A 13,198-nucleotide genomic window follows, 5' to 3' on the forward strand; every position below is an offset into this window, starting at 1 on the left:
TAAAAACACCCTTTTTATTTTTGGGGGGTAAATTTTAATTTAAAAGAAAATAGATTTTTTAAAATTTATTTTTAAAGTTGCTTTAAGCAAAATTATTTTGGGGAAGAAATTTTTTTTTTCTATTTTAAAGAATTTAATTTTTGGGAATTTATAAAAATAATGTTTTAAATCGGGGGTAAATAGAAATTTTTATATTTAATTTTTTTCCAGAAATATGGTTTTTTTCCCCGGGATTACGGAAACGTCCCGGTGGCCAAAAATAATGTTTTTTATGGAAAAAAAAAAAATCCCACGTAGGAGATAATAAAAGCCTAATTACGAGTTTGTAACTCCTACCTAGGACTTTTAAACTCCTACGTAGGACTTTGTAAGCTCAGGCTCAGTACGTATTGGTTAGTTCCAGGAACGGATTCGAAAGCATGTCTATATAGTGCTGCAAATTCATAGGGTAAAATGACACCGAAGTGGTCTATGTCAGCCAACAGCAAGTTTTATATACCAAATTGTTCGTCTTGGTCTGTAGTTTCCGGAATGAATATTCATTTGGTTCAAGTCCGATGCGTAGCTTAAAAATCCAAGATGGCGTCAAAGATGGCCGCAAAATCCCTAAATATTCTAGAATATTAATTTTGCTCATATTTGTTTCCGCTTTTGAATTTCAAGTGAATTTTTTGCACGGAAGATATCATTTAAAGCGTTTTTATACGAAGATATTTAATTTTATAGGAGAAAACAGATTTGCTTTTTGCTTTTTTATACGTAAATAAGCAAAATAATGCTAAAACATATGGGCTTTTTGCTATGATACCCTTGTCTTAGCTTAAACAGAGAAATATCTATTACTTATTTTGTTTATTCCACTATTGTAATATTGTTTTCATGAGAGTAATGCTTTAATGCATTCATATCATATCTAAGAAATCTTTCGTTGTAATTATTGCAGTACGACATATAAAATGAGAGGCGATACATTAAAATAGTTTTTTCAATGTAAGGTTGTAACTGGTTACTTATTTGTTCTATCAATTATTTCCCCAAATTTTGTGTTTTCTGTCAAATTACAGCTTCTTTAGTGCAGTCCATGTAACTGATTAACATAATAAACCAGGAATATGATAATTTGCTTCTGGGTATTCAATGAATTATTGTTCAAATCGTACCCCACCAACTATGAATAAAAATCTAAAGAAATCTCTGACCCCTCGATTATACTGATTATATGGAAATGACAATATTTACGGTAAGTTTTAATTAAACATAAGGTGATTTTCAAAGTGTGATACTATTACGGGTATCCTGTCAGATCTAAAAATCTGTTCAAAAATGTGTTACCAATTTAATAAGCATGATTTTATTGTAAGTTCACCTAAGGATTTGAAAAGTACAATGTATGCAAAACAACCTCTGCTCCTTTATTTATATGTTACACACCTTTTTATGTCAAATGAAATGTAATTTATTTTTTGAAGTTTCTTAAATTGACAAAATAGTCATTTAAAAGTTTGATATTTTATTTACATATATCATTACTCTGTTGACCTTCGGTTTCATAAAACATGCATAGTAGTCGGATAAAACATAATGTTTCTATAAAATCGTTCAGCTTGGCATTATATTTGTGTTTGTGTTATTTAAATTCCTTCTATTTGACCTTTTTCGAGTTGTGTGGTTCTTGTATTTCTTTTGAAATAGTGTATAAAAACCCTTTAGATAAATAGTGTATTATTATTAAATGCTTAGCTTATGGGTCTTGAACAGTGACCTACAAGTAAAATCAAAATCACATTTGAAGACTAACAATGAATGTTTATGGCTAAGGAGAAACAAACTTGCAAACAAATCCTTAACAAAAGGCTAGCACATGGTCAACGTAAATACCGAATTGCAGGTCAGTAAATTAGTTCCTTACTGTGTGCATAAAACAAATAAAAGAGATACTTCAACATTTAGACACACATGCAGGGCATTTTCTAAAGGTAAGATGTCTCATCACTAACAAATTAAATAAAATTGTTAATCTTTTTAATATCACTATTATAATAGAAAACAAAAAAAGTATTTAATTTAAAGTTGACTCCCCACCCACTTTGTATATGAATTTAGATCAATAAAACACATTTATGGCATAGTTCGCTTATTCTTACTTATTCTAAATATGTGTAGATTTAGTTTTAAAGCTTTATTAAACGAAATCATGAATGTTATTCAGTTTAAACAAGAATAAAACTATTAAGTTACACATATTCAGAAAAGGACACCCAGTTTGCAACATATGTTTTTCTTTTTTCGTTTAAATTAGGCGATGAAAACTAAAAAAATCAATAAAGTGAAAATTTATAGCATGAGTAAGTTGAAAATGAGGAATTTTATGCAAAATTTTAATTGATTTACAAAACTGAAAAAGGAAATAAGCCAACGTAAATATTCTAGAATATTTAGGGATTTGGCGACCATCTTTTACGCAATCTTGGATATCTCAGCTTCGCATCGGGGTTGGGCCAAATGAATATCAATTCCAGAAACTACATATCTAGACGAACATTTTGGTATATGAAACTTGCTGTTAGCTGACATAGACCACTTATCCCTCTAAATAGGCTAGTTGCAGCACAAATAAGCTTATAGCTTCCTACACAATCAAACTTAAATGAATTCTGTGAAATGTCCTCTATATTTAAGATTTGAAATTTCGGCCCGGGGGGGGGGGGGGGGGTAAATGTCTTGTTCCATCCGGAATGTTGAGATTTTGCAAAGCATTCTGTATGCATTTCTTATAAAGTCATAAGTCCTACGTAGGAGTTAAAAAGTCCTACGTAGGAGTTTAAAAGTCCTACGTAGGAGTTCTAAACTCCTAATTAGGCTTTTTATCTCCTACGAAGGAGTTATAAAGTCCTACGTAGGACTTATAAACTCCTACGTAGGAGTCATAAACTCCTACGTAGGAGTTAAGAAAACCTATAAGTCCTACGTATGAGTTACAAACTCCTAATTAGGCTATTTTATCTCCCACTCAGGAGTTATAAAGTCCTACGTAGGACTTATAAACTCCTACGAAGGAGTTATAAAAACCTACGTATGAGTTTATAAGTCCTACGTAGGAGTTACAAACTCCTAGTTAGGCTTTTTTATCTCCTACGTAGGAGTTTATTTTTTTTATAGAACATTATGAATTGGCACCAGGACGCTTCCGTAGATGTAACATTATAAACTTAACGACATTAACTTTTATATTGTAATTGCAAGTTAAGATACATATTGTTTGTTCAAACAAAATGACTAAAATAGACCATTGTCATAAAGTGTGTAAAAAATGATTAGAATATTCAATTAAGACCACCCCGCAATTAAGATCACTTTGGCCCAGTCCCGTTGGTGGTCTAAATTGAGGGTTTTACTGTATTAGCTTTTCATCAGAAATTTGTTTTGCTCTAATCAGATAAAATATTATAACATACATTAATATTGTATTTGTAGGTTATAAAGTCATGGTCATAAAGTATTTAAGCAATGATAAGAATATCCAATTGAGACCAACCCTGAATTACGACCACTTTGTTTCAGTCACGATGTTTGTCTTAATTAAGGGTTTTAACCTTAGTTTATCTCCACCCAACCCCCTTTCTGTCCTCTATATAAAATCGTTTGAATTCTTCTTAATTCTGAAAAATCGATTTTGTATTCTTGATTTTTCCTTTTTAGTTTGTTCATGGTGCTCTTCACTTCGACGAAATTGTGACAAACCACATAAATTTATAAAATATCAATTAAAATATAGTTATTGAAAAATTACACAAATAACAAAGTACACGTTTAATATATGGCTGTAATGATTTTTATTGATCATATTAAAAAAATGAAAATTACCAATTTATTAAAGGAAAAAAGGTTAACAGGGAAGGTTAACAAGATCAGCTTAAAATAAATAGAATAACATCGTACATGTATTTGATTTCATTTTAAAAGTTTGTAACTTCATCTTACAGCAAGACTCGTTATCATTGATATACTTTACCTAAACATATACTGACTGTTGAATGTCACCCCCCCCCCCCCCCTGATTTCGTGATTTCCGTATGTTGAAAACGTTAACTCACAAAGTTGAATTCGTGAATTCACGAAGATATAATCGGGAATTCATGTAGTTGAAAAGTCCCCACTGGTCTTTCGTACCTAAGAATATAAGTTTATGGGATTCTGTTTAACAAAACCTTGGGATCACAAGAGAAAGGGGTCAATCGAAATTGGCAAGATATGAGCTGAAATGACCATGTATTGTACGATTTTGGACTCCACGCCGGCAAAAAACCCAGAGTATTCCTGACGGGCACACCTATACCCGCAAACACACGCTCAGTCCCATAACCACCCCACTATATGGAATTCTGTTGAATTGGTTCTGGGTATCACAGGAGACATTCAAAGAAATGGCAAAATATGAGCTAAAATGATCATTTATATTTTGATATTTGGCTTAACGTAAGCAAAATACCAGAGTATTTCTGGCAGACACAAATAAACCAGCAGACACACGGTCCCCCTAACCATCCAAATATATGACCATTTATAATACGATTTATGGCTCAACGTCGGCAAAATACTAAAGTATTCCTAACGGACACACCTATGCCAGCGAACACACGGTTAAACTCCTTAACCTTCCCACCATATGGGGTTCTGTGCAATCGAGGCTGGGTCTCACAGGGTCAGCCAGAAATGGCCAGATATATGTTGAAATGACCATGTATAGTATGATTTTCGGCTCAACGTCGGCAAAATACCAAAGTAATCCCGGCGGACACACCTATGCCAGCGAACACACGGTCAGACCCCTAACCATCCCACCATATGGCGGTTCTGTGCAATTGAGGCTGAGCCTCACAGAGGCAGCCGTAATTGGCGAGATGTGAGTTGAAATGACCATTTATAGCACGATCTTCGGCTCCACGTCGGCAAAATGCTACAGCATTCCCGATGGACACACCTTTGCCAGCGGACCCACGGTCACACTTTGCACGACACAAATATTCATACATCTTTTTCATCTTAAATAGCCTTCATTTTGGTTATTCTGAATAGCCCGAGATCGAGGTGATAATTAAGTAATTTGAAAACTTAACCAATTGTCTATTGCACAGGTTTTACTGTATATTCTCTGGCTAGCCTATTCAGCCGGAACCGGATTCTGGCTAGCCGGAGTAGCCGGAACAGCCGGACGAGACAAAATTTTGTTCCGGCTGCTCCGGCTGTCTGGCTAACTTCACGAACATATGGTAATTTCATATGTAAAAGAAAAAATAAAATCCTTTCATGCCTACTGAAGTTTCAGAAGAGACACGACAAACAACATCTATATTTATATAACATAAAAAAATGACAAAGTTTGAACTTCCACAGTGACCTTGACCTTAGTGGTAGAAACCGAGTCTTGTTCGCGACACACCATACATCTATGGTTATTACATATGTGAAAGAAAAATTACAATCCTTCCAGGCATACTGAAGTTTCAGAGCGGACACGACCACAACCTTCTATATTTATATAACATAAAAAGTGACAAAGTCTGAACCCCCTTGACCTTAGTAGTAGGAACCCAAATCTTGCTCGCGAAACACCATACATAATTATATGGTTATTTTTATATGAAAGAAACAGTAAAAATCTTTCATGCATACTGAAGTTTCAGAGCGGACACGACCACCACTGTCTATATGTATAAAGCGGGACGGACTGACAGACTGACGGACTGACAGATAGACAGACGGACGGTTCGATTTTAATATGCCACCCTTCGGGGGCATAAAAAAACAAAACAAACAAAACAAAACAAAAACACATTCTCTAGGTTTCAAAATAATTTCTTTTTTGTTTCTTCAATAATATGTTCAATAATAATTAACCACTTTACATACGTAGATCTCTACATTTACCCTATAACAAAGAAACTATTATAATTATATACCGGTATTTACATTATAATTATATTTATTAAGCTTACATAAGCGACGGTCCTCCATAGCAATTAATATAATACTGCCCTCACACATACCTCGCGACCTTACTGCGTCCTTACTGCGACCTTGCTACGACCCAGAACGCAGCACAGTCGCCATGGACGCAGCAGGGGCGCAGCGAGGTCGTAGCGAGGAACCCAAGGACGCACAAGGTCGCAGACCGTCGGCGACTATTTTGAACATGCACAAAACAGTCGCAGAAACTCTGCGTTCTTGCTGAGTCCTGGTTAGGTCGCCGTGGGATCGCAGTGGAGTCGCCATAGTCGCAGCAGCATCGTAGTAAGGACGCAATAAGAACGCAATAGACATAGTACACTCGTACTAAGGACGCCGTAAGGTCAGACTCAGAATGAAATTTACTGGTAAAAAGTATTGTTTTTATAGACGTAGCAAGAACGTAGTAGGGTCGTCGTACAGTCGCAGGACAGTCGCCGGACAAACGCAATAGTCGTCGTAGAGTCGCCGTAAGGACGCAGAGAACATAGCACAGTCGCAGCTGGGTCGCCGATGATCGCCGTGGGGTCGCCTTGGGGACGCAATACAGTCGCAGTGGAAACGCCATGGACGTAGAAGGGTCGTATTGAGGACATAGAGAAAACGTACTGAACACAAGACTGCAGAGCCCCGGACCGTCTGCGAGAGAAATTTGAAAGAAAACCAACGATTTTCGAAAGAAAAATGCTATTTTACTAGTTTTCAGGTCGCAGTAAGGTCGTGGTTTATGTGTGAGGGCACCATAATGGAATTTTAGTATTTTAGTGATTTGAGGAGCAGACATGAAAATATTTACAGAGTAGACATGATACAGTTTACAGTGTAGAGACATATGATACATACTATTGTTTTTACAGTGTAGACATGAAAATATTGACAGTGCAGACATGAACATGTTTACAGTGTAGACATAATATTTGTAACGTGCAAGGGCTAGCTGTTATATATATAATTTTTCTTATTGCTACTTTGCCAGTTGATTGTAATCCTTTAAACTTAATAAATCGATACTTGTTTTCTGAATAGAGTTTTACTATTTCATGTTCCGAAAATTAGGAAGCACTATCATATGACCGAGTGAACGATGTACCGAAAATTTGCTGCTACATATAGCGGTCTGTCGATATTTGAGCAGAACTGGTATGACTAAAATACGCAACGGAGATTTTTTGGCGCAAATGGCGAAAATGACACAACTTTTTCTCAAGTTTGATTTTCTTGCCATATTGTGGTTGGAGGCATGCAGCAGTATATATTGTTTATTCCAATCAAATGATACATGTTTATACATTATTAATGTAAATCTGGGACTTAAAATTGTTTGATTAACATATTTTATGCCCGTTTTGGAAAATCTATGGTGCCTTTTATATCTCCAAATAATTTCGATATATTTATCAGCTACCAAAAGCCCTAAGTTTGCTTCTTTTTAAAGAAGCAAACTTGTATTTAAAGATCGTTTACTGAAGTTAAAGAAATCAAGCATCCAAGAGATATTGAAAATGGGTCGAATATTGGTACGAATGGCATTGAATTCGAATATTTTTTAAGGACGAATTGTTCTGATATCTTAGAAATAATAAAAATATGCCCGTTATATTAAATAATTGCTACGAATAAGATGTTAAATCTAATCAATGAATTTTTATGTATTTTTTACTTTTTTTATAAAAGATCAAACTCTACTTTTAAACACAAGATAACATATCTTATCGGCAATTTAGGTATAAAACCACTAAATATCATTTAAGAATCTAGGCAAAAGAGAAAAATCGTCACATATTGTTTACAGTGTAGACATAATATTGTTTACAGTGCAGACATGATAATATTTGCTAAGTGTAAAAACAATTAATTTCAGTTTTAAAACAAACTGCTTCACCATTGATTCAAATGCTTGTTGCAGATAAATCGACAACTCTATCATATTTCTGTTAATCCATTTGTGGTGTATTAATTTGTTTGTTGTTGTTTTTTTGTTGTTGTTGTTTTTTTGATAATGTTAAAACAAAACTTGGTGTAATTTGTGTTTGTTCCTGCGTACATGTTTGTGATATCACCATTATAGTTAACTCAGTTGATTTTACATCTAACTTCTATTTCAATGTACAACCTTTGTAAATAGTTCGAAAGAACTACTTTGCATTGCGGTGTAACCGGAAGTGAATGCTGTCAGTTCGTAAATTTCTTGACGAACGAATTCTGAGTTTCGGTAAAACTGTAATAACGAATGCCTTGTGAATACAAAAACTACGCTACATACATAAAAACTCTCTTTGATGTTAATTTAATTAATGGTTTTGAATTCTCCAGGGGGTGGTATATCCATACTTGTGTTGTACGCTTCATTCATGTAGTACTTCTTACTTGATGGGTTTTTCTTTCCCGAATCTTCTCTGAAATAAATTGATAAACGATGAATACGCATATATTACGGGGAAAATATTAGTCTAGTGAGTAATGACGTAGTAATGCCTTGCAGGTATGACATAGCTATTATCTATTCCACTTTACATGACAGAAAGTTACAATTCTAGCGAACAACTATTTTTATACAGGGAAAAATATAAATTCTTAAAAAGGTACATTCTCAAAAAACTTTGATCCCAAGAGCTTATAGCAACACTTACAGTATTTAGATTTAAAAAAAATTGAACAATTCAGGAAAACCCCTGTGTTACTCCATGTATACAAATAAGCTGCCTATTAAGTGAAGATAGTCCGTAAACGGATGGCTTAATCTTGTCTATCGAGCGCGTGGGAAAAAACGCTCATTACTTAAAAACTTTTTTAGGTTAGGAAAAAAAGTTAAACGAACTTTCCAAAGTTGACAGCATCTTCAATGTTTTCAGGTAGAATTCTGCCACTAGTCTCTGGAAGGAATAATGACAATAAGCCAGCTAGGACTGACAGACCTCCAAACACTATCAACGGCAATGCTTTGCCGAAAGAACCTTCAACGAAAGTGCCCTGTAAAATTAAGATAATAAAATATATTTACCTCATTCAGTGTTGATGACAAGGGGACTCGCTATAAGATATAGCTAAATTTATAACAAAGTAACTCTCATCTCATAAATGACATGACATTACTATAATTCATGATGGTTGTTTGTTATTCATGAAATTTCACTGTAACTGATTTTGACGAACAGGAGTGTTATTATACTACATTGGTTCAAAAGCAAACCAAATTTTTAAAATATGATCATAACTTAAATGCAAGTGATTAGTCTTAAAGTCTCAGAAAGAATATTATAACATTTTACGTAGGACTGCAAAGTTAACATTACGCGTACGGTTGCAATGTTAGTTTTTGTGATAACTGTATGCATAGTATGCATGCAGAGAAATATCGGAAACAATTTAACTGAAAACTATAATGAATTAAGCACGTAAGAAGGCCTCTGTCAATAAAGGCCATCATCACTTTGTTGCCTTATTCCTACAAAACTAACAATCGAAACAGTAATTAGCTTTTGTATATAGTATAGAGCAAAGTCAGCCTGCACACTGGTACAATTCGACCAGACTATATACTGTTGCCAGCTCTTTCTTTGTAATTTTACATTGAAATCCCTTGAACGTTGAATGGAATGTTCTAAATTCAAAGCAGGGTTAATCCATTACACAAATTCAGTATCAAATTAGGGGTTAACTTACCAAGTCAGCGATATACGGAGACACCATGCTGCCAACCCTAGCAAACATTGAGCTGGAACCCATGCCAGAGTTTCGAATATTTGTAGGGAATAGCTCTGCTGACCATACGTAAATGACAGCAAATGCAGCAGACACGCCAAACTTTCCAACATTTGATAAGACCACAGTAACCCAGTATAAAGCTGAAGATAAAAATATATTTCCAAGACTTTAGTTATTATACTTGTGCATCTCTTTATTTACTTCTATAATTTTCAAAAACTTGACTAAGTTTTCAGCGAATATGCCAAAAGCGGTATTCTTTTCAATCAAGCACAACTTCAAAATACTACAGCTGATTTCCGTATGAATCATTGCCTCTCAAATTCTTTTGATGTTTGAATAATAGATTTCACGTTTTTTTACTTTTTAACAGACAAGTCCTTGCGTAGACATTCTTTGTCGCCTCAACAAAGGATAAGCATGCAGTTAACAACAAGAACAAGAACAACACCACATAAACTAGAAATGTGTCCATAGGACACGGGTGCCCCCACCGCGCCACTGTTCTGTCAATCTTATGTCAATTATTTTTGAAAACTAAAAATCTTTTACTAAGTAAAGGGCAAGAACTTTACAAATACTGAATAAATCCACAAGCAAACCCCAAGGTGCATAACTACACATGCTGACCAACATTCTTGTAAACTTTTAGGCCTACAAGTGAAATACTTTTTGAGCTTTGCATAAACAAGTTGAAAATTGCAAATTTATACTACTGTTAGTCAAGAGTAATAACTCTAACAAAACTGAAAAAATCCACATGCAAAGTCCCAGGTTCATAGCTTCACAGTGATGTGAATCATTATTCCTGTAATTTAGTGATGTTGATCATTATTCCTGTAAAGTTGGTTGATTCTAACTCAAGCACTCAAGGAACAAATAACAACATAATGAAACGGTTTTTACTAAGTCAAGGGAAATAACTCTATAAATACTGATAAATCCACAAGCAAAACACCAGGTGCAAAACAAAATATGCTGAGCAACCTTCCCGTAAGGTTTAATGGCTCTATTTCAAATCCTTTTTGAGTTACATGCGACACAAGTTGACACAAGTCAAGGGCAATAACTCTAAAAATACTATATAAATCCAGACGAAAATACCCAGGTGCACAACTACACATGCTGATCAATATTCCTGTAAAGTTTCATGACTCTATGTCAAATACTTTTTGAGTTTCATACGACACAAGTTGAAAATTGCAAAATTTTACTAAGTCAAGGGCAATAACTCTAAAAATACTTAAAATATCCAGACGAAAATACCCAGGTGCACAACTACACATGCTGATCAACATTTATATAAAGTTTAATGACTCTAGGTCAAATACTTTTTGAGTTACATGCAACACAAGTTTAAAATTGCAAAAATTTTACTAAGTCAAGGGCAATAACTCTAAAAATACTAACAATATACAGACAAAAATATCCAGGTGCACAATTACACATGCTGATCAACATTCCTGTAAAGTTTCATGACTCTAGGTCAAATACTTTTTGAGTTACATGCGACACAAGTTGAAAATTGCAAAATTTTACTAAGTCAAGGGCAATAACTCTAAAAATACTAAAAATATCCAGACGAAAATACCCAGGTGCACAACTACACATGCTGATCAACATTCCTGTAAAGTTTCATGACTCTAGGTCAAATACTTTTTGAATTACGTGCGACACAAAAGAGAACGGACGGACGGAAGGATGGACGGACAGATGGACGGACGGACAGACGGACGGACGGACAAGGGTAAATCTAAATGCCCGCCACTAAAGTGGGGGCACAACAAAACAGAATTATTAAAAAGGTGATGATCCGACATCTATAGTTCGGTGCCCTATTTACCTCGACAATAATCCGGCCAAAAATATGAAAAACTGGGATATCAGTCTGTCTTCAGTTTTAAATGAACAACAGCGTGTTGCTGACACTTGGACCCCAATCATGTTGCGGCCAAGCCGTTGATCGACAAAAGATAGTAAGTTTTATAAATTGCAGAATGTTGGTCAGTCGGAGGAAAACGTTGTACATATAAAAACCAAATACTCACATTCATCAGCATAAAGCACAGTAAAGATAGTGCACAGACAAGCAACGCCGCCAAGAATCATTGTTCCCGCGTGAAGAACTTTACGGCCTACTTTGTTGAGCGTAAGTAGACAAAGTAAGTAGGCACCTAATTCCATACTGCTGTTTATGGCAAAGTTTACGTAAATGTCTCCATTTAAATTCCCAACGTTCAAACCCAATCCATAATATACCATACTGACTACACACCTGTTTTAAAAATAGAAATATGATCATTTGTGATGAAAACTGTAGTTTTCATTTAAAATAGTTGTGTATTTGTAACCCCTCACTTAGAAAAACGCCGAAGACTGTTTAATCTTAAAGCTGCATGCTAGAGGCATTTTTTAGAATCAAACTATTTTAATAAAATCGAACTTGAGAAAAATAATGTTAAAAGAAGTAAAAAGATTCAAGTTTCAAGTAATAATTTACATGTTATGTGCAACTAATTATTTATTTTTCGGTATTTATCGTCATATTTCTATTGTGTGGCGATTTTTGCATATTTTGACATCTTTTTGGTGATTTACGCGGATTGTACGTGCCGTTTACAATGTGTAAGTTACTTCCTTTGTTCACTTCTTTACTTTTAAATACTTTTTCAAATATTTAATAAAAATTGGCATGAACCTGGAAGCACGCTGCTTTTATATATCTGATTGACAGTGTAAGTACATATACATGTATAATAACTGATCATTTTTATGATGCTATGCGTTTTTGAGCAATAACTATTAGACGTCAGGCTTGACCGACAAAAACTATAACAAGCCTGTTACGTCTAATATATTGGACTAATAACCGGCAGGTAAACTGGCAAAACAGTCAAAGACGTGTGTTAAATTTGACTGATCAACCGACGGACCGGCTGACGTACTCATTAATTCATTCATTCATTTATTTATTCATTCATTCATTCATTCATTCATTCATTCATTCATTCGTTTATTCATTCATTCATTCATTCATTCATGCTTTTACCGATTGATTGATCGATTGATTGTTTTGACAGACATATTCATGTGATCGACTAATTAAAAATTGATTGAATAATTAATTAATTTTACTTTATAATTGGACAAATATAATTTAATCTAATCAATTCGAATGTAGAACAATATAGAGGTGTTATTTTTTTTTTTGTTGCATTATCAAGCAGGAGAAAGCTTTTTAATATTGTTTTATAACAAGTAATTTATTCTTTATATTAATTTATGCATAAGGTGGTCGACATTTGCCGCTTATAAATCCCCAACGTTGTTCAGATTTAGACAAAATATTTACTCAACATATCATTATGTTAGCGATATGATTCAGGCAGTAATATAAAATACATTAAAATGCTAATTTAAAATTAACATACTGAAAACTTTCACCGAATATAATACATCTGTAGCGGACGCCCACTATATCTATATA

At 34.3% G+C, this 13,198-nt stretch overlaps 1 protein-coding gene across 4 annotated transcripts in view; it reads right to left on the reverse strand.

Annotated features, from left to right (window-relative positions):
- Positions 1-7,918: 7,918 nt before the first annotated feature.
- The window catches only part of LOC132726211 (organic cation transporter protein-like), a 43,052-nt gene continuing 37,772 nt past the window's right edge, over positions 7,919-13,198 (reverse strand). For all 4 annotated transcript variants that reach the window (XM_060711491.1, XM_060711490.1, XM_060711489.1 and 1 more), the window contains exons 7-10: positions 11,760-11,986; positions 9,670-9,851; positions 8,825-8,976; positions 7,919-8,402 (exon numbers count right to left, since the gene is read on the reverse strand). In XM_060711491.1, the coding sequence (XP_060567474.1) occupies positions 8,294-8,402; positions 8,825-8,976; positions 9,670-9,851; positions 11,760-11,986 (670 nt within the window). In that variant the 3' untranslated portion in view covers positions 7,919-8,293. The remainder of the gene's footprint in view (positions 8,403-8,824; positions 8,977-9,669; positions 9,852-11,759; positions 11,987-13,198) is intronic.

The sequence above is a fragment of the Ruditapes philippinarum genome, unplaced genomic scaffold, assembly GCF_026571515.1.
Source record: "Ruditapes philippinarum isolate M1 unplaced genomic scaffold, ASM2657151v2 ctg1127_1_1_1_1, whole genome shotgun sequence".
NCBI classification, from domain to species: Eukaryota; Metazoa; Mollusca; class Bivalvia; order Venerida; family Veneridae; genus Ruditapes; species Ruditapes philippinarum.